Genomic DNA, 24,460 nt, shown 5'->3' with positions numbered 1-24,460 from the left:
TCTGAGTCCAGAGGGCACCAGCACCACATACGCCTGAGCGGAGGAGCCGTCGCCGTAACCATGGGTTTGGGAAAGAAGTCACAGAACAAGAAGATAATTGTGAGTACAAACATCAGAAAGTCACATCATGATACGAGTCTGTGTTGTCCCTGATGGTGAGACCAGCCGTGGGACGTCCAGAGGAACTATGAATGATTGGTCCTGGCTGAGGTGGAGCATCAGTACAACGGTTCCACAGCTGGTTCATCTTCTGCTGAGACTCTGATGGGTTTGAACTATCGAGATCTTCCTTCATGTGTGGAAAAGAGTTGATTTTTAAAAAGACTCTCAGCTTCTACTGTAGTTACAGCTCCTTTAGAAAGCTGCAGTTTCACATAGACATCAGCACTTTTAACTGCTTCCACGTGTGCGTGTGTGTGTGTGTGTGTGCGTGTGTGTGTGTGTGCGTGTGTGTGTGGGGGGGGGTCTGTTACAGATAGGTGTGCTGGCAGTTGTGGTTGTGATCCTGGTCCTCGGTCTTGGACTCGGTCTCGGACTAAAGAAAGAAAATGGTGCTAAGTTGTGCACTCACACACACACACACACACACACACACACACACACACACACACACACACACACACACACGCGCGCGCGCGCGCACACACTCATAAAAAAAATTCTGTGAGGTTAATAAATGGGTTTAAAGACTGGTGGACAGGTGTTTTTCTTACAATAGGACACGCCCCCTGTTACCTGCTGGGAAAACCTCATATTTTCCTGATTCCTTCCTGATGCTGTAGCGCCGCACACGTCCTGCAGGAACCGTTGCTACGAAGCGTTCGACGACGAGACCCCCGGCTGTCGCTGTGACGAGAGCTGCAAGGCCACCAACAGCTGCTGCTACGACTTCTTTGACCTCTGCAAAGCAGCGAGTGAGCCGTTGAGATGTTTGATGTGTGCCTCAGCTCTTCTTCAACCACTGCTGAGTCGGCAGAGTTCATGCTAACGCCGCTGGCCTGATGTTTTACGATTGTTGCTTCAGGTGAGCTGTGGGAGTGCACGACGCTGCGGTGTGGAGAGAAGAGGCTGTCGGGGAGCCGGTGTCAGTGCTCTGACGACTGTCTGTCTGCGGGAGACTGCTGCACCAACTACAGACACGTCTGCCACGGGATCGCTCGACCGAGGAGGCTGAGGACCGCGGTCGTTAACAGGAAGTGATGACCCTCAATGATTCACATTCTTCCTGTTGCTGTAGGTGAGCCGTCGTGGGTGGAGGACCAGTGTGACAACCTGTCAGCGCCCGTGTGTCCAGCAGGGTACCGTCTGAATGACAGCGGCGTGTTCCACCTGAGTCGAGTCATTTTTCACAGCTGTTCTCTGATCTGGTTTGTCCGACAGCGTCACACGCCAGCCGCTGCTCCTGGTGTCGCTGGACGGGCTGCGACCAGAGTACCTGCAGTCGTGGCACACGCTCCTGCCGGTTCTGGACAAGCTGAGTGAGTCACGACCTGAGAACGCCTTTATTCCGACTGTGTCTTTCTGTGTTTTTTTGATGACGAGCCTCCACTGAGTTCCTTCTGACCTGCTTTTGCTCTCCGTCACAGGGAAATGTGGAACATCGGCCCCGTTCATGCAGGCAGCGTTTCCCAGCAAGACTTTTCCCAACCACTACACCATCGTTACGGTAATGACACGCAGGCGACGGGGGGGGTCCTCACACAGGTTCTCACTCCCGTTGTTGTCTTCTCAGGGTCTTTACCCAGAATCCAACGGTTTAATCGACAACGTCATGTATGACCCGGTGTTTGATGCCACCTTCACCCTGTCCAGCGAGGAGAAGAGCAACCCGGCCTGGTACCTGGGCCAACCCGTGAGTGATCAGCTGCTGTCAGACTGGTGCAGACGCTGTGGAGCTCCGGTCATTAACGGGCCGGCATGTCCTCGCAGATCTGGCACACAGCCACGTACCAGGGCCTGAAATCAGGAACCTTCTTCTGGCCCGGATCAGACGTCAAAATCAACGGAAGCTTTCCGGACATCCACCGTCAGTACGACGGGTGAGAGCTGGTGTTTGTGCTGCTGTGCGTCATGGGAACAAGCGCCGTACAGGGTGCTGTGGGTCACCTGATTCTTCACCTGCCGAGCTCCCAGTAATGCCAGTAAGACCAGCCCAGTTATGCAGAAGCCTGGTTGTGGGGCTACTGGGAAAGGTCTGTGGGTTTCATCAGCAACGATGAGATGAAAGTTTATCTTCAGGAAACTTTGATACTTTGATTCTGGCCTGTGATAAAGGTGTGATAAGTGGGCCTGATGACTTTATCAGAGAGATTAACGCAGAAATAACAGGAGCTGCGCTGTAAAAGCCTCCCCTGATGAGTCTAATTACTCTTGAACTTTAGAAGCTCAGCTCATAAATCCATCTACGTCTTCATGTTGATGCTCCGCTGATCCTCGTCCTGGAGCTTCAACATCAGAGCCTCTGCCGTTTTTGACAGGAGGATTTCCAGCATTTCTCCTGTTGCTGCCTGAAAGTTTCCCCCCTAAATCCTAAATTCTTTCGTGTTTCAGTAAAGTTCCATTTGAAGAGCGAGTCTTCACTGTGCTGCAGTGGCTCCAGCTGCCTGAGGACCAAAGGTCTGTCCACCATCAGCTGCTCTGTGCTTTTGTTTGGTGTCATCTCAGACTCTGTCTCCATCCAGACCAGACTTCTTCACCCTGTATCTGGAGGAACCTGACAAATCCGGCCACAAATACGGCCCTGTGAGCGGGGGGGTGAGTCTGAACGCAGATAAGAGCCATGAAATGAAGCACCCAGAGAAAATCTGACTCAGACTGGTGCACGTATGGGATTCCGGAGCTTGATCCTCCTTCAGACCGGTTTATTGGATATTAAAGATTTGTGCAGGTGGTTCCTGTCCCTGATTTAGACCCCTCCATCAGTTAAAGTTCCTCTTTAGTATGCTAAGGGTGGCTGATAGTCCATCATTAGCATATTTAAGAGAATTAATGGACATTAAAGACGTCCTAAATAGCTCTCAAGCTCAGAACCACCAGCACCACCTCCACAGTGGTCCTGTCACCAGTGCTGCTCCTCCATTGTATCAGGAGTCCACCACCAGGAGCATTACTAATGTTGTTTCCCACAGAAAAGCTCTCTTTGATTTTGGTGCTGATTTGTGGGATCCATCTGTGAGGAGTTCTGGATGTTTTTGTGTCCTGCAGCTGATTCTGGCCATCCAGAACATTGACCGGATCATGGGTCAGCTGATGAACGGCCTGAAGCAGATTGGCCTCCACCGTTGTCTTAACATCATCGTCCTGGCAGATCACGGTAACGTCACGTTCCCTAATCAACACCCAGTTGACCTTTGAACCCGTGAGAAGATGACTCATCACGCTAACTGCTAACTGCTGCTAACAGCTGATTGTGTTTCAGGTATGGAGGAGATGAGCTGCAGCAGGAAGGAGACGCTGCAGGAGCTGGTGGGCAACGTTAGCAAGTACTGGGTGACCGAGGGGCCGTTTGGACGCATCAGGCCCAGAGATAAAGACACAACGTGTGAGTAAAGAGCAGAGCAGGCCAGAGCGTCCGCCAAGCCTGAAACACATCGACCCAAAATCCAGAGAATGGTTGCTCACCTGTGGGTGCAGAAGGTCATGTTGAGGAACGTGTTCCGCCATTGAGGAAAGGTGGTGCTTTCAACACGTTCTGCTTTCTTCCTTTGACAGGGGACCCAGCTGGACTCGTGGCTAACATGACGGTCAGTATTTCAGCCTCTCCAAACAAGGACCACCTCAGTGTGGAACTGTCCTCAACGTCATCCACCCTTCCACCATCAAACATGTCCCCCTGTTTACAGTGTAAGAAACCGGATCAAAAGATCAAACCCTACCTGAAGGCCAACCTTCCCAAACGTCTCCACTTTGCCAACAGCCGCCGCATTGAGGACGTCAGTGTTCTGGTGGAGGTGAAATGGCTCTTTGAGAGGTATCGACATGAGCGAGAGCACGTGCACTCGCTCCTCAGGAGGACCTTGATCTTCCAAAGCAGCCTGTCAGTGCGAAGCTGCTGCCAGACCTGTCTGATGTTTGTGTCTGCAGGTATCGGGGATCTCTGACCTTCTGCTCTGGGGGAAACCACGGCTATGACAATGATGCTGAGAGCATGCACGTGAGCGTCCACGTGGCTGCAGGTGTGTTGTCTGTCGGTGCTGCAGCTGTTAAACTGTCCTCTGCTCTCCTTTCAGGCCATGTTCCTCAGTTATGGACCCACATTTGTCTCCAAGACCGTGGTAGAACCCTTTTCCAACATTGAGCTGTACAACCTGATGTGTGGTGAGTGAGTGTGTGTGTGTGTGTGTGTGTGTGTGTGTGCATGTTCTTATCCTGGCAGAACCTCTGAGGGTGTTCTTCCTGCAGATGTGCTCCAGATTTCTCCTGCTGACAACAACGGGACTCATGGCAGCATGAACCACCTGCTGAAGCAGCCATACTTCACGCCCACCTTCCCTGCAGAACTGAGTCGGCCGGATCAGTGCCAGCTGACCAGCTTGGACCCTGAGGACAGTCTGGGATGCTCCTGTTCAGTGGGTTCTGCTCAACATTCAAGTTTCTTATGTTTGAATTCACTGATTGACTGACCGAGATGTAACTCCAGACATCTGCTGAGTCCTGACTGGTTTATCTGGGGTGAAGGGGACGCACGGGCTGGTTCCCCATGAGTTCCTCAGCTGTATTAGACTTGATTAGTTTTATCGACTTTGGAATCACATCATTTCTCAGCTAAAGCTGTGCCACTGACTCCCTTCCTGTTCTCCTTCTCTTCAGAGTGGAAACACCTCCAACAGTCGTCTGAATCTGACCACAGAAGAAGGTTGGGTGAAGCAGCAGTTTCTTCCTCGTGTTGTTTCTTTCTTTAATGAAAGATTCTTTCCTGATGCTTCCAGCGTTGGCTGCTGAGAACCTTCACATGCCATTCGGGCGTCCTCGGATGCTTCAGCCCGATCAGAGTTACTGCATCCTCCGTCACCAAGGTTTCGTCAGTGCCTACAGCCGGACCGCGCTGATGCCTCTGTGGAGCTCCTTCACTCTCCATAAACCGGTGAGTGTCACCATGACGACTCCACAAGCTTCACGGAGCTGTGGTGACCCCTCAGCAGCTGTGGGCCAGCTTTGTTTCTTCTTGGTTTGTGAGTGAGATAAGTCGTTTGTCTGAGTCCTGTAGGGAAACATGGACCCACTGCCTTCAGAGGTACCAGACTGTCTGAGGCCTGATGTCAGAGTACCCTCATCCCAGAGTCCCAGATGTGACCAGTACAACGCTGCAGGAAATGTGACACACGGCTTCTTATACCCACCCAGTAGGCATCACTCACAGAACCACGGTGAAAGGATTTAGAGGACGGTTTATGTCTCAGATCATCGATGTGGATGCTGTTCCTCAGGTGTAGGCTCAAAGGCCAGAGCCACAACACCTCCAGGAGCACACGTCACACGCGTGTCCAGCATCATCATTAAAGAGTCGACCACACAGCTGGCGTGTGTGTTCAGGTGTTTGGTGGCGATGGGAGTTACGTGTGTGTTTCCTGTATGTTTTAGATCTGAACGTAACGGCAGAACAGCAGTACGACGCCCTGCTCATGAGCAACGTGGTGCCCATGTACCCCGAGTTTAAGAGTGAGTCCGGATTCTAGGTGAATTGAGCCAGCAGGGGGCGCTGTCTTTGTCACCCACCCTGTCCTGTCTGTTGCAGGAATCTGGGCCTACTTTCACAACACCTTGTTGAAGAAATATGCCTTTATTTACGATGGAATTAATGTGGTGGTGGGACCAGTGTTTGACTACAACTACGACGGCCGGCACGACGCTGCAGAGCAGATCCAGCAGTGAGTTTCAACCATCCGAACCTCTTCTGTGGTTTCAGTTCCAGAGTCTTCTCTGTCCACTTAGGGCCACCATCTGACCCTGGCTCGACCCAACCCTGACCCGTCCTGAACCCCCCCACCCCCTGACCACTCCCATTTCACCATGGGAACTGATGGGATCAATTTTTATAGAGTGTACATGTTGATTCTTAGGCCCGGTGTCCTCCCTGTGCAGGTCCGTGTCAGGCACCAACATCTCCATACCCACTCATTACTTTGTGCTGGTGACCAGCTGCAAGGACTCAGCGCTGTCCGTGGATGGTTGCCATGGCGAACTGCAGACTGTGTCTTTCCTTCTGCCTCACCGACCAGACAACTCAGAGAGCTGCAAGGTAAAGACTCCAACCACACCTGCAATTACAGAAAAGACAACCCCCTTAATGTCTGTCATCTTTGACTATCCATGGTAACTGTCACCATGGTAACTCTAAGTTACCCCCCGTCTGAAAAGATGAAAGAGCGCGCACACACGGTCATGACCTGTCTTCCTGCCGGCCGGCCAATTTATTGTACCTTTCTGTCGTCAGGGTACAGAAACGGAATCTAACTGGGTGGAAGAGCTCATGTGGTTCCACCAATCACGTGTGAGGGATGTGGAGTGGGTGGCGGGCTTGGATTTCTACCAGGGCAGCAGTCGACCAATCGCAGAGCTGCTGCGGGTGAAGACCCGCCCCACAGCAGCCATCCGCAGGAAACCATGACAGTACAAAGATTGTAACAGCGTAGAGAGCTGAGCATCAACACAGACGTTTTATTTATTTGAGACGCGTCTGTGTCAGCTCTCGCTCTCTGGGCCTCCCGGCCCTGCCCCCCTGCTGCACCTGTAAATTAGTGTAGAGGGGCGGCGTGGTCATCACACAGGTAACCTTGTTTTCCACATGTGATAAGCTGGAAGGCAGTTGAGGTTTTAGTATTTGCTGTTTGTGGATAAAATATGAATCAAACTATATAAAAAATACCTGCTAACCAGAAATTTTAACCTGTAAAGATGTTTTATGATATTCTAAACACCAGCTGAAATATAAGTCATTTAAAATGATTTTTTGAAAACGTTTTAAACACGCTGCTAAGATAAAAATGCTGAATCATCTGAAAAAACTGATCTCATCGATTAAGCTGCTCGCGGGTTTGGCCATTGTTGTTTATTGTACCCCTATAAACCTGTAATAAATCAAACTAGTGGTTATGGGGGAGGAACCTACAGACAGACACGCCCACTGTGACCCAGATGCCACGCCCACCATCGTGATTGGTCGAACTCACCTTTCTACCTCACAGATGAACCTCATGAATTAAACTGAAACTCTCTGAAGTCATTAAGCTTGGAAATTGTATGTTTTGAACCGAACGTCTTCATCTGGGCCGGGTTGTTGTGTTGTTGTCCCACTTCCTGTAGATCAAAGCAGATAAAACAGGGCTTTAGAGTCACTGGGATTCCCGTGAGAAACAGCGCCACCTGCTGTTACTCAGGTTGTATCCAGACATCTGGGCCTCAACACAAATCAGCACCAAGGTCGTGGAAGAGGTCATGTGAGCATTTCCCCGTTTCCCAGGCTCATTTTTATACTTTATAGGTGCAATTTGATATTTACTTCTCATCAGTGATGAGAAAAAGGTTTGTTCTGCTTCATCAAATAAACACCTTTGATGTCTTTCATTCGTAAACATCCAACATCCATCCATCCCATTGATCTTTATGATGTCACACTTTTATTTGTTTTATTCATATTTATACTGTTTCAATGTTTGGTGTTGTGGCTCCGCAAATGTACAAAGATAAAACCCTTTCACGAAGATAAATGTAACCACATAAATGTATGATCATCCTGGTTTCTAGGTGTGTATCAGAGGACAGGTTGATTATTGGAAAATTATTTAATCATTAAAGGTTTGTTCCTCGACCTAGTGTTTAGATTTAAAACCAAATGGTCACAATATTTCATTTTTGCCTGTAATTTATTTCTGGATGGCTTTCTAATTGTTTATTTTCTTGATTTAATTTTTTTTTTGTCCTGATCAATAACAAAAAATAAAATTAAAATACTGTGTTTCAAATGTCTCTCTTTCTCTCAGTGATTCGGGGACATAATCTGTGTTTTACAGCTATTTCAGGTGTGAAACATCCAGGTGATTTTTCTTTTAAAACCAGTTTTTCAACGTAATCAAGGAGCAGTTCCCTAAAACGGCCACTAGGTGTCGCAGTTCTTTCCGCTTCTGCTTCTTGAGGAGCCAAAACAAACTTTTCTGAAGCGTGCGTGCGTGCGCGCGCGTGTGGGTCAGACAGGTACCGTCGCGTTAACAGGAGAAAACTCCACCTTCCAGCGGTCCTTCCGCCGCTTTTGTCCCGTGTTGTGGCCGTCTCTCCTGCCCTCTCCTCCGGACCGCAGCTCGGTGTTTACGTCGGCAGAAATGGACCAGAACTCCGAACTGTTCGGTAAAACAACATGTTTATACAACGCTCACTTGACTGTATCTCCGTTTCATCTCCGTTAGTTGTCTTAAATCTGACATTTATCCCTAAACTGTCCTGAAATCCTCGGGTTGAAACGGAAAACGTGGAATTACGGAGGTAAAGAGTGAAAGAATCCGCTTCAAGCTCGTGTTGAGCCCAAGAAGTGAAACATTCCCACCCGGGAGGGATAAGAACCGCTTCCTGCTGGTTTCTGGGGGGCAACCTTCTAGAGTGTGTTTTATGTCCCTTTTTTATTAATTTCTGACACGTTTCCCGCTGATTCTGTGTCAATGGTCGCTGATGGTGACGCGTAGTTTCGCCCGACTGGACTTTCCAGGAGTTCCACCCCAGTGTTGGGGGCGAAGCCGTGGGTTTGGGTGTGTGAGGGGACTTTCTGCCCCTGCGGGTTACCTGAGAGCCGCTCACTTCCTGGTGGGGGGGCGGGGGAGGGGTCAAGGGGGGCGTGGCCTCCGCGCCCGTCACAGCAGCTGGAAACCTGCAAGATTCTGGCACATCATCAGTCATGTTCATGTTTTAGGACCCAAAACGTTTTGCAGGGTCACAAATGTCCTGGCGGGCACATAAAGTCCCTTTTATTGAGTATATGTATAAAAATCTGATATTTGTGAGGCGGCTGCCTGGTGATGGACCAGAGCCAGTAGGCAGGGGCTCGGACCACTCTGGTTTAGCATCTGTTAGCATCAGGCATGAATTGAGCTCTGTGTTTCCAGCTGTTCCTTTTAATCAGATGTGTTGACACACACACACACACACACACACACACACACACACACACACACACACACACACTCATGTGTTTTCATCCTGTTTCTCTTCTAACTCACAAAACCCAAACTTTTTCCAACCTTCTACTGCTGCTGCTAACATACGCAACAAGATCTTGTTCACATCATCACAGTCATTGATTAAATTAGTAGCTGATTAGAAACGCCTGCTGGCTCAGTTTTAATGTATTTGATCAGTTCTTTATTAAAATCTCGAGCCATCCTGTTTTTCTTATCCTGCTGAGCACTGCGGCGTCCTCACGGCGAGGGGCGTGGCCTCTCTCAGTCTCCTCCCCTCCCCTGATGGAGGGTCCCTCACAGACATGTTAGCTGTTGTGTAGATTGTGTGACGTCTCCATCTTGTGACATTGTTCCTCCTGTCTGCTGTAGAGAGCGTCCGGGAGACGGTGGGTCGGACGGTCAAACTGACCCTGAGGCGCAAAGTCCAGCTGGAGGTCAAAGGTGACAAGGTGGAGAGCCGAGTGCTGGTACGTCACACGTGTGTGTTTTCAGCTGATGGAGGAAGTTACTGAAGATGATGAGTGATGAAGCTGAGGCAGAGGATGGAGTGATGGTGGGGAGAACCACCAGACCGGACCAGACCGTGAACCCGGTTTGGTCTGACCTGGTCATGGTGCAGCATCACGGAGGCATCTGGGCTGTTGCCCCTGGCGACGTGCGACTGTAGTGGTTGTGAGAGTTGATGTGGATGCAGAAACAATCAGATCTTCTCCTGTAAACGCTCACTAAACACAATTCAGCATTTTTGTGCGTGTGTGTGTGTGTGTGTGTGTGTGTGTGTGTGTGTGTGTGTTTTGCTCTCCAGCACAACAGTGGTGAAATTGAAATGTCCGTCAAGCTTCTTCAACATTTGTTTCTCCCATGAATGATTGTTATTGGGAGCAAGTGATCAAATTCATAGTTGACATTGATTTCAGGAGGCCGGATCCCTCTGGGATTGCTGAGCCAGCACACTCCTGTCGGGACATGATTCAACACACGTACACACACGCACAAGCACGCGCATGTTTGCTTGTGTGCTACATTCCAACACACCACAAACCCACCTTGAGTCATGAAGTAACGTGTTCAGGGATCTGCTGTTCCTCTGGTGGATCCCTCGGTGGATCTGACTGGAGTGGCATCATGAGTGTGATGTTATTGAACCAATCAGAGTGGTTGTTTATAAGTGTGTGTGTGTGTGTGTGTGTGTGTGTGTGTGTGTGTGTGTGTGTGTGTGTGTGTGTGTGTGTCCTCAGGCTTTGGCGTCTCATCGAGCGTACCTGTTGACAGCACGGCTCCCCTCAAAGGTGGGTACCCGGGATCCAGGTGTTTGGGCACTTGTGACCCAGGTGTTTGGGTACCTGTGACGCAGGTGTTCGGGTACCTGTGATCCAGGTGTTTGGGTACCTGTGATCCAGGTGTTTGGGTACCTGTGACGCAGGTGTTTGAAGCTCTAACCTTCACCTTCTGTCCGTTTCCTCTCCTCCTCCTCCAGATGTTTTTTCTTGTTGTGTCACATTTTAAATCCAAATGTTTCAGCTGCGTTTTCCGATGGATCCAGTTTATGGTCCAAACATTCATTTGTAGATCTAAAACAAATTTGGACACTTTGTTGACCAATTAGCGGTGTGTAGCTCCGCCCAGTCCTACCTGGCAGGTACAGGAATGCCCCCAGAGCCTGAGCCAGGCTTCTCTGTAGCGCCACCCTTGTGGTTTAGTGGTGTCATGGTTTTGTTGATCTGACCTGATTTTCAGTCTGAGCCCAGACGTGAACATGTCCCGACATCTGATCCTGTTGCCCAGAATGCTGCTGTGAGAACAGCCTCGGGAAAGGAAAACAGAGGAAGAGAAGGCGGACCTGCAGGCAGCAGGAAGGAAGCCTCGTTTCAACGGGAGCCAAGTCCCGGTCTTTGCTGAAGCTCTTCCCTGTCCCACGTTAGTCCAGCTTCTCTGGGATCCACCAGACATTCACGAGTCTGTGGAAACATCCGTCATCCTGCAGGGAATGAATACATGACTGAGAGTGAGAACGTTATTAAACCCAGCAACATCTGGCCAGGGAACACTGACGGGAACACCGACGGGAACACTGACGGGAACACCGACGGGAACACTGACGGGAACACCGACGGGAACACCGACGGGAACACTGACGGGAACAGCCCATGTTCCCGTCAGTGTTCAGCTCCAACAACAAACGTCTGTTTATAAGAGAGAAAAAAATTACATAAATCTGAGCCAGCTGACCCTTGACCTTTGCTTTTATTGTCTGTGTGTGTGTGTGTGTGTGTGTGTGTGTGTGTGTGTGTGTGTTTAAAAAAAACACAAAACAGGAATTAACATCTGGTCGGTTAAGGAGGAGGGCTCTCTCCTCTCTCTCTCCCCACCTGTCTTTCTCTCCCCACCTGTCTCTCTCTCTCATCTCTTCCCTCCCTCCCCCTCTCCCTGTCTATCTCTCTCTCTCTCCCTTCTCTCCCCCCTCTCTCTCCCCTCTTCCCCCATCTCTGTGATGTTAGCATGTAGCTAGCCTAGCTACATACCAGAAACAGCTCTGGTGTGTTGCTTCATCCGCCAGTTTGTTTGTAAACATGATGAAATCCAAGATTAGGTTTCCTAATCTCTAACCCTGTTTTATTACAGCTTGAACATTCCTTCAGTTACCTGGATATCCAGGGGATCAGCAGCAACAAGCCCACTCAGGTGTGTGCAGACCAGATGTGGAGCAGCTCGTCCTGCAGCTCATTAATGATTCAGCGCTCTGTGTCGCCCCCTGCAGTTGGTGCTGCAGTATGACCGCGGCCTGTGGAACCTCCACCTGGGCTCCACCGAGGAGGTGGATGAGGTGATCGCTCACATCGGCAGCTGTCTCCGGAGGATCTCCCCCCAAGGATCACCTGTGTAGGTGCCAGTAGGGGGGCGGAGTCACTGAGTACCTCAGGTTCTCCGAGACACAGGCCCGGAACGCTGGCGCCTATGTGGAATCTCTTCATTCTGTTTCTCTCTGACGCAGGAAGCTGATGAAGAAGTTGAGTTTGAAGCCTCCAGACAGGACGGCGGCCCTGCAGGCTCTCTGGGAGGAGCAGGGCCCGGCTGATCTGGGACCGTGCGGTGGGTCACAGTGGAAACGGTTCTGGAGTGTGTCTTCAGGTTCTGACAGTGGTGCTGTCTCGTTGCAGGAGGCTTCTCTCATCAGTACCGGGTGTGTGTGTGATTTCCTGGGTATTCCATACAGAGAGGAGGTCCAGTGGGTCAGTACCTTTCAGCACTTCAGTTTAGCCTGGATGTGATGACGAGGGACATCTGATTACTGCCCTCTGATTGGTCAACTGTTTCAGGCCTGTTCTGTAGCATCCAGCATTGGCATTAGCTACATTAGCACTGGTTTGGTCAGGTTAGGCCTGTTCTGTAGCATCCAGCATTAGCATTAGCTACATTAGCACTGGTTTGGTCAGGTTAGGCCTGTTTGTAGCTAGCATTAGCTACATTAGCACTGGTTTGGTCAGGTTAGGCCTGTTCTGTAGCATCCGGCATTAGCATTAGCTACATTAGCACTGGTTTGGTCAGGTTAGGCCTGTTCTGTATGTGTCTGTTGCATGTGGAGCTTTTTACCTGTCTCGCTGTCTCACCTGTGGCAGGACGTTGACACCATCTACCTGACCCAGGACACCAGAGATCTCAACCTGCAGGACTTCATTCACCTGGAGAACAGGTGGTGCGAGTGTGAAGAACAGGAGCTCTGACTTCCCTGCCGTTAACTCTTCTTCTGCTGTTTTTCTAGGGACCTGGTGGCCATCACCACAGTTCTGGAGTACAACCAGTGGTTCACTAAGGTCTCCAGCAAGGACTACAAACTGGTAAAATCAATAAAGCTTCAATTACAAAACAATACATCAATGGAGACGTACAACCTCCACTATGGTCCAGATGTTCTCCAGCATCACCATCTCTCTTCTTCTCCTCAAGCAGTAGTTTTTGTTGTGGACAGATGAACCACAAATTCCTGTTGTTTATTCAGATCCAGATTTGCTCTCTGACAGTCTGACTGAGATGAAAGTGTTTTAGTCCACAGACGTGTGTGAGCAGATCCTCCGGGTCGTGGCTCGCTCCAGTCGGCTGGAAGAACTGGTGCTGGAGAACGCTGGACTGAAAAGGTCTAAAACTCTCCTCATCATCATTATCTTCCTCTCTGGACGAGGCTGCAGGATTGATTCTGTTTGTGTCATCAACTCACTCTCGTGGTTGTTTCACCTGCAGTGATTTTGCTCAGAAACTGGCCGTTGCTCTGTCACACAACCCTGCCTCCATGTTGCACACACTCAATCTGAGCAACAACTCCCTGGAGGACAGAGGTACACAAACACACACACACACACTCAATCTGAGCAACAACTCCCTGGAGGACAGAGGGACACACACACAAACACACACACACACACTCAATCTGAGCAACAACTCCCTGGAGGACAGAGGGACACACACACAAACACACACACACACACTCAATCTGAGCAACAACTCCCTGGAGGACAGAGGTATACACACACACACACACTCAGTCTGAGCAACAACTCCCTGGAGGACAGAGGTACACACACACACACACACACACACTCAATCTGAGCAACAACTCCCTGGAGGACAGAGGTATACACACACACACACACTCAGTCTGAGCAACAACTGCCTGGAGGACAGAGGTACACACACACGCACTCTCAATCTGAGCAACAACTCCCTGGAGGACAGAGGTACACACACACACACTCTCAATCTGAGCAACCACTCCCTGGAGGACAGAGGTACACACACGTGCGCACACACACACACACACACACACACACACACTCAATCTGAGCAACAACTCCCTGGAGGACAGTGGCACACACACGCGCACACACACACACGCACACACAAACATACACACTCTCATTCTGAGCAACAGGTCTCTAGAGGACAGTGACACACACACGCACACACAAACATACACACTCTCAATCTGAGCAACAGCTCCCTGGAGGACAGAGGTACACACACACAAAGGTCAATGCTTCACTGATGTGATGTCACTTCCTGCAGGTCTTTCGGCTCTGAGCACCCAGCTGTCCAAACTTCCCATGGGTCTGAAGCTCCTGAACCTGTCCAGAACATCCACATCCCCTAAAGGTGGACTCACAGAAGGACTGGAACACTTCCTGTTGTGTGAGTTCTTCTCTTCAGGTGGATTTTCTCCATCTTTCAGGTGTAAACAGTCTCTGTCAGGCGCTCTGCTCGAACCCAGCTGTGGCCACCACGCTCAAACATCTGGACTTGTCAGGAAACTCCCTGAGAGGAGACGACCTGCCGGTGGGACGCTCGCCCGTATTCAGACCTTCATTGATCCAGCAGGACGAAGACGCTGAGTGTGATTTTGTCTTTTCCCAGAGCCTCCAGAGTTTCCTGAGTCACTCCAACTGTCTGGAGAGTCTGGACCTGTCCAACAGCGACTGCTGTCTGGAGCAGGTACACACACCTGACGCTCACCTGAGGGACCACCACGTTTGTAAACGTTGTTTATTTAATCGTGTGTGAAAACCTCATTGTTCACGTTTCTTCTGTGGTGTTTTATTTTCAGGCATGTTCCTCCTTACTAAGAGGATCTTTGAAACATCTTCGTGTCCTCAACATGTCAAAAACCGTCTTCTCTCACAGGTCTCTCACCTGTCTGTAAACGCACACACTGTCCCAACACAAACCAGGTCAAAACACAGGTTTTCCCATCTGTACAGGAAGTGTAAAGAGATCCCGTCGTCCTTTAAACAGTTCTTCAGCAGTGCCCTCGCTCTGACCACAGTCAGCCTGTCAGGAACCAGACTGTCCCTGGAGGCTCTGAAGTAAGGACACACCTGAGACACACACACCTGAGAGACACACATTAGCATTAGCTTACTTCACCAAGCATCTCCAGATCCTCTTCGTTGACACCAGCTTTGATGTTGACGCCTTCTGAAGAGTGGATCAAAGGGGATCCTGGAAGGAGTTTAAAAGTAGTTTAAAAGGAGTTTAAATGGCGTTTAAATGGCGTTTAAATGGCGTTTAAATGGTGTTTAAATGGCCGACCGTTGCGTCAGTTCCCTGAAGTTGCTGTTGTTGCTGCAGAGCTTTGCTGTTGGGACTCGGCTGTAACCCAAACCTGAGTGATGTTTCTCTGGATCTGAGCTGCTGTGAGGTAAAGCCCGTTTAACGGACGTGAGCAGGCAGGAAGCTCCAGAAACATGGAAGCAGGTTTGCGGCGTTCATTCATGTTGCTTCTGTTCTCAGCTGCGTTCCGGAGGATCCCAGATTCTGGAAGGTTGCATTGCAGAGATTCCCAACATCACCTGCTTGGACATTTCAGACAATGGTGAGAGCTTTGATGTCTGGGCTGTGCTGCTGTGTGATGGTTGATGATGGTTTTGTGGCGCAGGTCTGGACATGGATCTGACCACCCTGCTGGTCTGGCTGGCCAAGAACCGTTCCATCAAACACCTTTCACTGGGCAAAAACTTCAACAACATCAAGTCTAAGTGGGTGATGACTCAGCACTTTTGGACTTCTGGGTTTTACTTGTTCTGCCTTCCTCCTCAGTAGACTCTCCCCCCTCAGTCTGACCAGCCCCCTTAACTGGTTCCAGATCATCCTGGTCCCCCAGATCCTCCTCTCTGTTCCCCCAGATCTTCCTCTCTGTTCCCCCAGATCTTCCTCTCTGTTCCCCCAGATCCTCCTCTCTGTTCCCCCAAATCCTCCACTCTGTTCCCCCAGATCCTCCTCTCTGTTCCCCCAGATCCTCCTCTCTGTTCCCCCAGATCTTCCTCTCTGTTCCCCCAAATCCTCCACTCTGTTCCCCCAGATCCTCCACTCTGTTCCCCCAGATCCTCCTCTCTGTTCTCCCAGATCCTCCTCTCTGTTCCCCCAGATCTTCCTCTCTGTTCCCCCAGTTCCTCCTCTCTGTTCCCCCAGATCCTCCACTCTGTTCCCCCAGATCCTCCTCTCTGTTCCCCCAGATCTTCCTCTCTGTTCCCCCAGATCCTCCTCTCTGTTCCCTTCGATCCTCTTCTCTGTTCCCCCAGATCCTCCTCTCTGTTCCCCCAGATCCTCCTCTCTGTTCCCCCAGATCTTCCTCTCTGTTCCCCTAGAGTCACGAACGGTGTTTTATTTTAAATGTATTATTAGGATTATTATCATTGTTGTTTTGTCTTCAAGGAATGTGGCTCAGGTTCTGGGCAGTCTGGTCCACATGATCCAGGAGGAGGACTCGGTGAGTCCGAGTGCAGAACTCAACAGAAGTGTCCTCATGTCCAGTTGGAGGAACTGTTGCTTTAACCTGCCTGTGGATCCTCTCTGCAGCCGCTGAGCTCACTGTCGTTGGCTGATTCCAAACTGAAGGGCGACCTCTCCATCCTGCTCAACGCCCTGGGCAGCAACACGTCTCTGACCAAGCTGGACATCAGTGGGAACGCCATGGGGGACATGGGAGCCAAGATGCTGGCCAAAGCCCTGCAGATCAACACCAAACTGAGGTCAGACCCTGGTCAGCCAGAGAAGCAGCGAGGAAGAGGAGCAGAGGCTGTCATCACTCTTTAATGCTGTGTGTGTGTGTGTGTGTGTGTGTGTGTGTGTGACAGGACTGTTGTGTGGGACAGAAACAATGTCAGTCCTCAGGGACTGCAGGACGTTGCTGCTGCTTTGGAGAAGTGAGTATAACGCGGTCGTTGTGAAGAACATGTGAGGAACACAGGTGATAAATGTTCTGCCCGTCAGGAACTTCACCATCCGGTTCATGCCTGTCCCCATCATGGACGCAGCCCAGGCGCTGAAGACCAACCCCGAGAAGACAGAAGATGCTTTACTGAAGGTTCTTCTCCCGAGTTCACCAGGTCACCTGTGAAATTTCAGTTTTGAGAACCTTTCTGTCGCTGTAGATGGAGCAGTACCTTCTGAGGAACCATGAGACGCGCAAGTACCTCCAGGAGCAGGCGTACCGCCTACAGCAAGGGATCGTGATGACCACCACACAGCAGGCGGGCAGACACATGCATAAATACACACATACACACACACGTGCGCGCTGACCCCTCACCTCTGTGTGGTACAGATGATGGACATGATGTGCGTGAGGGTTCAGGACCACCTGAACTCTCTGCGGTTCTCAGAGACCAGCCTGGTCCAGGAGGACGTGAAGGTGGCAAAGAACCTCATGACGGACGCTAAGAGCTCCAAGACGGTAGGTTGACAGGCTGTCAAAGTTCTGGTGTAGAAAAAGTCAGAATTGCAGCTGATGCGGACCTGGACATGTCCCCCACCGTTGCAGCTGCTGCCGAGCCTCTACCACCTGAGGAGCGGCCTGTCCGGAGGCATGTGCACCGGCGCCATTCAGGACAAGCTGGAGTCGATGGCCGGGGAGGTGGCTCAGGTGATGGAGGAGCAGCTGCAGGTGAGAGCAGGAGCAGGGTGGTGGCCGTCGTTAAACTAAACCCATTCATCAGCAGTGGTCATTGTGTAGATGATGCTGGTGATGATGGTGGACGCCGCTGAGCGTCTGTGTCCTCACGTGATGGCGGGCGGTAACCTTCGTCAGGAGCTGCTGAAGGCAGGAGCGGCAAGGATGACCATCCCCCACAGCTTCATCAGCAGCACCCTGCTGGACCAGTCTGGGATGGACATCATCAACAAGATCAGGTGTGCTGATCTCCTGGAGCTCCAGGCTCCATCTGACACTCTCAGCATTCTGGACCTTCTTCTGTCTCCGACAGTGAAGTCAAATTGAACGTGGCCTCGCTTCTGTCTGACCGGATCCTGGATGAAATCCTGGAGTCTCTGTCCAGGTCCCAGCACACACTGGTGAGCATCCATCCATCTGTCCATCCGTCCATCCATCCATCCATCCATCCATCCATCCATCCATCCATCCATCCATCCATCCATCCATCCATCCATCTGTCCACCTGTGCATCCATCTCTCTGCATCTATCCTTTATTGCCCCCCGCTCTTGTTTGGTTTCAGGCTGATCATGTGACCAGAAGGTCTCAGCCTCTGGTGCGTCAGGAGGCCCAGACGGAGACCGACGTTGTGGATGAGGTGGTCCTGAAGGACCAGAAACAGGGTCATGTCCAGGACCAGAACCGTGGGTTGGAGGACTTGGACCCCTGCATGGTTGGTTTTTACAAGCTGGGGCCTCATCTGGAGCTTGACTGGGACGTCCAGTAACGTCCTTGTGTCCCCTTTCAGGTGACTCCTACATCCAAGAGGAAGAGTATTCTGGTCAGAATGCTGCGACCCGTCTCTGTCGCATTTGGTGAGAAGGACACACTAAATTCAGAACTAACTAGACCCAAGTCTCAACGACAGAAGCGTCTTAAACCGGGTAACAAATCTGTTTCATCTGGGCCAAGTTGGCCTTTAACTTCAAACCCACTGAGGATCCCAGAAACCAGATGAAACAGGAAGTCGACCATGTTGCATGTCGTCACAGCTGCTTCAGCTTCTGACCTCGTAACAGTTTAGTCTGACGTTCTTCCCCTCGTGGTCCTACAGAGATGGAGTTTGACCTGGACAAAGCTTTGGAGGAGGTCCCCATCCACGTGGAAGACCCTCCTCCTCCTTCAACTGCCCCACAGCCACAGGGCAGAAGTGCTGTGTGTCTCAGTGAGCTCCCCCCTGTGGAGCTGACAACCCTGAAGCACTGCACCAAAACCCGGCCCAAACCCATGAAGAGGACCAAACCCAGCCGAGCAGCTGTAAGTGGAGCTCAGAGAGGAGTCCGTGCGGCACTAGTCTAGCACATCAACACTCGTGTCCTCCGTGGTTATTCTCCAGCGAGAGTCGAGTCGTCGCTTAGTGACGCACGAAGCAGAGCAGAACAGCATCATGGGGAAGTTGGATGAAGGCCTGGAAGACTTCTTCTACAAGAAAGTCATCAAGCTCAGCTTCAAGTGAGAGTTTTGATCCGAACATCAACACGTGCTCATCATGGCGGTGAGTTAGCGAAGGTCCAACCGCCAGTAACTCTCTGGCTCTCCTCAGACTCTCCTCCGTCGGAGGTCCCAGCCCCCGCCGCAGGAAGCAACAGAGAAGAAGCACGAGTCCAGGAAGAGCGGCTTCTTCAACCTCATCAAATCCAGAACGTCCCGCTCAGAGAAGAGCCACGGAGCTGCAGCCGTCGCTCCACCGCAGCCCTCCCCAGCTGCTCCTCCTCCCTGCTCAACTGCCTGTATTAGCCCAGTGGCGAGGAAGCTACACAGGCCTCTCCGACTCCACCACAGAAGGAGCTCCACCTGGAGCACGCCGACTCTGTGACGGAGAACGCTCCAGCAGCCGGTGAAGCTGCTGAGGAGAAGGAGAAGGAGGCGCCGCAGAACGACATGAAGCAGGAGAAGAACACACACGTTCGCCTTATTGGTGTTCCTGTGATGGGCCTGGACCTGCTTGCTGAGATGAAGGCCCGACAAGAGAAGATGGCTGTGAAGAAGGTGAGGTGCTACTGGTTTTAGTGGGGGAATTAAGAAATAAGCTTCCCACAACAGAATTTAGACATTTAGTGTGTCTTTACTTGTTTCATGTTTTTAATGTCATAAATTTGTTCCTGCGTTGTCAGTCGACCTCCACGTTGGACGCAGCAGATGCTGATGAAGGTACGTTGTCCTCCTCATTTTATTCTGACATGCTGCCCAGCGTGTCCAGCAGGGGGCAGACGTTTTTACACCTGTATCGGTTCTTTTGCTGCAGTCAAATCAAACGTCCAACCTGCCAAGGAGGCTGCTGAGTCCAGGCCAGAACCAGCTCCCAGATCCAAACCACACTGTATCACCCCCAGGCCACCCTCACCCCAAGGATCAAAGCCCCCAGTGGAACCAGACGGTCCCACTGGTTCCTTAGGTCCCACCAGTCCCATCAGTTCCTCTGGTTCCACCAGTGTCGCCAGTCCCACCTGTCCCACCGGTTCCACCAGTCCCACCAGTCCCACTGGTCCCACTGGTTCCTCCGATCCCAGCAGTCCCAGCAGTCCCACTGGTCCCACTGGTTCCTCCGATCCCAGCAGTCCCACCAGTCCCACTGGTCCCACTGGTCCCACTGGTTCCTCCGATCCCAGCAGTCCCATCGGTTCCCGGCCGAGCAGCGCCTACATCAGCGGTGAGCAGAGGATCAGAATCCTCTTATGTCTCTAAATATGTGAAATGACATTTGTTTTGGTTGCTCAGGTGATTCTGCAGAGGCTCCTGCTAAAGCGCCACTTCCTCCTCCTCGTCTGAAGAGGGCGCCATCAGGACAGGATGTGGAGAGCCTCAGCAGCAGCCCTGCGGGACAGGACGGTTGGTGTCTTTACCGTCTTCTCAATACAATTAGCATTTGTATAAAGTTGTAAATGTTTCCAACAAAACTTCTTCAGAAGTCTGTTTTTCATCTTTTAGAATATTACTGTAAAGTAAGTTTCAGATATCATTTTCTGCAGGTAGAAACCTTAAGACAAAAGGAAGAAAATGGAACATTTATTGTTTATATTTCAGATCGGGATAGTTCTTTTCTACATTCAGATGTTTGTCCAGAAGGTGGCGCCATAACGGAGCCGCTCAGCTCCCGTGTTTGCGGGCAGCAGACGGTGGTCGTCTCTGAAGAGATCGTCCCTTTCTGCTGCTGCGACTGACAGTCGAGAACGAGCCAAGTCCCTCCCCACATACGGTACGTACGGAGGACTCGGGAGCGGTCCCGGTATGGGCACCTGTGGAACCCCCGCTAGGTTGGGGTTCTTTTCAATCTTTTTGTTTGTGGTTTTTGATGGCAGTGATTCGTCCAGAATCAGATCTGGATGAGGGGGAGGAGCTTCTGCCACCGACTGACAGCAAATCAGAGGACGAATGCGAGGACGACTGCGAGGACGTTTGTCAGCCTGAGGAACCAAACGAGCCGCAGTCGGGTGTCGTAGGCGGACCTTCATTAACCCATGACCTTTCAGGATCTGGAGCATTCTACTGTCAGAAAATAAGCAAACATGAAAGTTAAGCTCAGGATTTTCAATAATAATCAGATTTTAACGAAAAATGTGCAAAGTTTGCTGAAACCCGTGGACTCGTCCATCAGGGTCATGTGACCGGCTGATGAGTGGTGTGCTGCTGCACTTCCTGGTGTATAATATGTTTGAAGCTGAGGTTCTTTTTTTAACTAAATAGGATTTGTATCGATCGCTGCAACCTGAGCAGAAATATACAGGTGACGGTTTTTATTCTGGATGCTTTTGACATTTGTTTGGGCCAGTTTCTGAAATCCTGCTTATTGTTCCTGTTGTATTTTTTTTTACCGCTATTAAAAGAATTAGACTCCTCAGAATCTCGTGCAAAGCTGTTTTTATCTGAAACTGAGGCTTCAGCCAGGATTCCACCTGCCGACAGCTGGGCCAGGGTCCTGGTGTGACTGGAGGGGGACCAGAACCGGCAGCTGAGGTCAGAATGCTGCAGATTGGGGTTGGCGTGACAACAGACACCATGTCATTCATAGGACATCCTAGTAGGAGTGGTTTCTCTTCTCCAGCTTCCACACCTGTGTCGGCCCTGCAGCCACCTGCGCTCTGATTGGAGGACATGATGGTGGTCCAGCTCTGATCAGAACTGCATCCAAGCTCTTCACATGGTGGACTTGGCAGCTCCTGATGCTTTTAGAGGATTAATCAACCAAAAGTCCCATCATGCATCACAGGCAGTGAGGACCGTGGGGTGGCAGCGCCGCCTCCGTCAGCTCAGATCATGTGATCAGCAGAAAGCGCTGACATCAGCGACCTTCACCTTCATCCTCCGCTAGATGTCTGCAATTCTTCAAAGCTGAACATTTCCTTCCTTTCATGTGCTTTGATCTTATTTCCGACCTAATTCTGGGTCATGCGCTCTGATCAGGTTCCTCCTGTCTGTCCATTGTTCTGATTGGTCGACGGGGGACAGCCAACAACAGTGGTGAACGGTGAGAAGGAAGCAGCCATTCTCCTCCACTGTGGATCAAATTCCTTAACTTTCCTCAGTTCTTCGGAACTTTCCTGCTTTTATCCGCCTACTTGCTTTCCTGGAAGGTCAGAGGTCCAGACGAGATGCCGCAGAAAGCCAACAGACCTTTCTTGTCCTCCACGTAGATGATTCACCTGTGGAGGAGCAGCAGGATGAGTGGAGGTCGTGGAGGAGGTGAAGTGGTGAAGCTGCAGCTGCAGTGCTGAGGTGGCAGGTAACATCTGCCACATCAGCAAGAATCTGACAGAGATCCATGATGGGAGAGAGGGATGGAGGGATGAAGAGAGGACAGACGGGCTGGTTATACTGGGACAGAGGACAGACGGGCTGGTTATACTGGGATGGAGAGGACAGATGGGCTGGTTATACTGGGACAGAGGACAGATAGGCTGGTTATACTGGGACAGAGGACAGATGGGCTGGTTATACTGGGACAGAGGACAGACGGGCTGGTTATACTGGGACGGAGAGGACAGATGGGCTGGTTATACTGGGACAGAGGACAGATAGGCTGGTTATACTGGGACAGAGGACAGACGGGCTGGTTATACTGGGACAGAGGACAGATGGGCTGGTTATACTGGGATGGAAAGGACAGATAGGCTGGTTATACTGGGACGGAGAGGACAGATAGGCTGGTTATACTGGGACAGAGGACAGACGGGCTGGTTATACTGGGAAAGAGAGAGACGGGCTGGTTATACTGGGACGGAGAGGACCGACGGGCTGGTTATACTGGGCCAGAGACAGACGGGCTGGTTATACTGGGACGGAGAGGACAGATGGGCTGGTTATACTGGGACAGAGGACGACGGGCTGGTTATACTGGGACGGAGAGGACAGATGGGCTGGTTATACTGGGACAGAGGACAGACGGGCTGGTTATAACTGGGACGGAGAGGACAGATGGGCTGGTTATACTGGGACAGAGGACAGACGGGCTGATTATACTAGGACAGAGGACAGACGGGCTGGTTATACTGGGACAGAGGACAGATGGGCTGGTTATACTGGGATGGAAAGGACAGATAGGCTGGTTATACTGGGACGGAGAGGACAGATAGGCTGGTTATACTGGGACAGAGAACAGACGGGCTGGTGATACTGGGAAAGAGAGAGATGGGCTGGTTATACTGGGACAGAGGACAGACGGGCTGGTTATACTGGGACAGAGGGGACAGATGGGTTGGTTATGCTGGGACAGAGGACAGACGGGCTTGGTTTTATACTGGGACGGAGAGGACAGACGGGCTGGTTATACTGGGACAGAGGACAGACGGGCTGGTTATACTGGGACAGAGGACAGATGGGCTGGTTATACTGGGACAGAGGACAGACGGGCTGGTTATACTGGGACAGAGGACAGACGGGCTGGTTATACTGGGACGGAGAGGACAGACGGGCTGGTTATACTGGGACAGAGGACAGATGGGCTGGTTATACTGGGACAGAGGACAGATGGGCTGGTTATACTGTGACAGAGGACAGACGGGCTGGTTATACTGGGACAGAGGACAGATGGGCTGGTTATACTGGACAGAGGACAGATGGGCTGGTTATACTGGGACAGAGGACAGACGGGCTGGTTATACTGGGACGGAGAGGACAGACGGGCTGGTTATACTGGGACAGAGGACAGATGGGCTGGTTATACTGTGACAGAGGACAGACGGGCTGGTTATACTGGGACAGAGGGACAGATGGGCTGGTTATACTGTGACAGAGGACAGACGGGCTGGTTATACTGGGACAGAGGGGACCCTGGGAAGAACCCGTGGAAGACCTGTGTGACACCTGACCCAGGTGAACCTCCACCTAAGTTAGTTTGGTTCTACCCCACATTTCCTAAACCATGGTTGCCATGGTGATCCGGACAGGACGATGCTTCTCATAGAAGCCGACAAAGGTTCATCCTGGTTCATTCCTAACTTCCATATCCCATATCCCATAGACCTTTGTTGCCATGGAAACTGTATTTTCTGAATGTTCTACCTCTTTGGTTTAAAGTTTACTGGAAAATCACTGTTTGATGTTTGAGTCAGTTTGAGTGATTTAAGCAGCAGCAGCTTCAGAAACTTTGAAAGCATCCCATAATTACCAGAATAGAAGAAATAAGTTTTCAGGGTTTTCAGGGATCAAAGCTGATGTTTGTTCCTTTGATCTTCAGCATCTGAGGGGCAGCGCCGGCGTACAGCCGCTAAGAGATGCACGACCCAAACAAAGGCCTCTGTCGCTGTTGCCATGGAAACGAGGCTTCGCTTTATGTCTCTGGTTTCCATGTGTTTTATTGTGAAAGTCGACAGGATGTGCAG

General features: G+C 51.0%; 4 protein-coding genes across 4 annotated transcripts; all 4 read left to right on the top strand.

The window, feature by feature from the left end:
- LOC101064921 (ectonucleotide pyrophosphatase/phosphodiesterase family member 3) lies at positions 1 to 7,561 on the top strand. The gene is made up of 25 exons (XM_029844557.1): positions 1 to 99; positions 476 to 551; positions 783 to 914; positions 1,025 to 1,150; positions 1,238 to 1,298; positions 1,381 to 1,478; positions 1,587 to 1,666; positions 1,733 to 1,852; positions 1,930 to 2,039; positions 2,551 to 2,616; positions 2,682 to 2,754; positions 3,205 to 3,313; positions 3,419 to 3,541; positions 3,712 to 3,743; positions 3,843 to 3,970; positions 4,084 to 4,153; positions 4,230 to 4,317; positions 4,402 to 4,568; positions 4,810 to 4,855; positions 4,929 to 5,083; positions 5,207 to 5,342; positions 5,581 to 5,658; positions 5,735 to 5,867; positions 6,082 to 6,238; positions 6,434 to 7,561. Exons 1-25 carry the CDS (start codon positions 61 to 63, stop codon positions 6,605 to 6,607), a joined length of 2,577 nt encoding a protein of 858 aa, XP_029700417.1. The 5' UTR covers positions 1 to 60; the 3' UTR covers positions 6,608 to 7,561.
- Positions 7,562 to 8,208: 647 nt separating this feature from the next.
- On the top strand, positions 8,209 to 11,391 carry carmil1 (capping protein regulator and myosin 1 linker 1). The gene is made up of 4 exons (XM_029844631.1): positions 8,209 to 8,340; positions 9,534 to 9,631; positions 10,403 to 10,453; positions 10,950 to 11,391. Exons 1-4 carry the CDS (start codon positions 8,316 to 8,318, stop codon positions 11,061 to 11,063), a joined length of 288 nt encoding a protein of 95 aa, XP_029700491.1. The 5' UTR covers positions 8,209 to 8,315; the 3' UTR covers positions 11,064 to 11,391.
- Positions 11,160 to 19,384, top strand: LOC115251838 (F-actin-uncapping protein LRRC16A-like; the record flags this gene model as incomplete). The annotated part of the gene is made up of 31 exons (XM_029845509.1): positions 11,160 to 11,345; positions 11,787 to 11,846; positions 11,923 to 12,044; positions 12,212 to 12,254; positions 12,323 to 12,394; positions 12,782 to 12,855; positions 12,925 to 13,000; positions 13,209 to 13,297; positions 13,401 to 13,495; positions 14,223 to 14,309; positions 14,386 to 14,489; positions 14,568 to 14,645; positions 14,758 to 14,834; positions 14,912 to 15,016; positions 15,282 to 15,351; positions 15,444 to 15,525; positions 15,589 to 15,688; positions 16,365 to 16,419; positions 16,509 to 16,681; positions 16,787 to 16,855; positions 16,923 to 17,016; positions 17,084 to 17,182; positions 17,257 to 17,385; positions 17,473 to 17,595; positions 17,665 to 17,840; positions 17,915 to 18,002; positions 18,166 to 18,315; positions 18,391 to 18,457; positions 18,697 to 18,899; positions 18,979 to 19,094; positions 19,186 to 19,384. Coding segments are annotated over exons 1-31 (3,261 nt in total), but the record flags the coding sequence as incomplete, so codon positions are not given.
- Positions 19,385 to 19,394: 10 nt separating this feature from the next.
- Positions 19,395 to 21,483, top strand: LOC115251642 (vegetative cell wall protein gp1-like). The gene is made up of 6 exons (XM_029844625.1): positions 19,395 to 19,631; positions 19,757 to 19,793; positions 19,888 to 20,292; positions 20,361 to 20,471; positions 20,706 to 20,838; positions 20,942 to 21,483. Exons 1-5 carry the CDS (start codon positions 19,524 to 19,526, stop codon positions 20,801 to 20,803), a joined length of 759 nt encoding a protein of 252 aa, XP_029700485.1. The 5' UTR covers positions 19,395 to 19,523; the 3' UTR covers positions 20,804 to 20,838; positions 20,942 to 21,483.
- Positions 21,484 to 24,460: the final 2,977 nt, after the last annotated feature.

The sequence above is a fragment of the Takifugu rubripes genome, chromosome 12 (genome assembly GCF_901000725.2).
Source record: "Takifugu rubripes chromosome 12, fTakRub1.2, whole genome shotgun sequence".
Lineage (NCBI taxonomy): Eukaryota > Metazoa > Chordata > Actinopteri > Tetraodontiformes > Tetraodontidae > Takifugu > Takifugu rubripes.
The sequence above is the reverse complement of the archived record's forward strand: the minus strand, read 5'-3'. Positions and strand labels throughout refer to the sequence as shown.

What these genes read in the sequence shown, in the direction of transcription:
- LOC101064921 (XM_029844557.1), top strand. Translation starts at nt 61, where the DNA reads ATGGGTTTGGGAAAGAAGTCACAGAACAAGAAGATAATT. An exon ending in CTACAGACACGTCTGCCACG is followed by an intron (nt 1,151 to 1,237) that starts GGATCGCTCGAC and finishes CTGTTGCTGTAG; the next exon opens with GTGAGCCGTCGTGGGTGGAG. An exon ending in CCTTCACTCTCCATAAACCG is followed by an intron (nt 5,084 to 5,206) that starts GTGAGTGTCACC and finishes TGAGTCCTGTAG; the next exon opens with GGAAACATGGACCCACTGCC.
- carmil1 (XM_029844631.1), top strand. Translation starts at nt 8,316, where the DNA reads ATGGACCAGAACTCCGAACTGTTCG. An exon ending in CCAGAACTCCGAACTGTTCG is followed by an intron (nt 8,341 to 9,533) that starts GTAAAACAACAT and finishes TGTCTGCTGTAG; the next exon opens with AGAGCGTCCGGGAGACGGTG. An exon ending in CAGCACGGCTCCCCTCAAAG is followed by an intron (nt 10,454 to 10,949) that starts GTGGGTACCCGG and finishes CCTGTTGCCCAG; the next exon opens with AATGCTGCTGTGAGAACAGC.
- LOC115251642 (XM_029844625.1), top strand. Translation starts at nt 19,524, where the DNA reads ATGAAGCAGGAGAAGAACACACACGTTCGCCTTATTGGTGTTCCTGTG. An exon ending in AGAAGATGGCTGTGAAGAAG is followed by an intron (nt 19,632 to 19,756) that starts GTGAGGTGCTAC and finishes CTGCGTTGTCAG; the next exon opens with TCGACCTCCACGTTGGACGC. An exon ending in CGCAGCAGATGCTGATGAAG is followed by an intron (nt 19,794 to 19,887) that starts GTACGTTGTCCT and finishes CTTTTGCTGCAG; the next exon opens with TCAAATCAAACGTCCAACCT.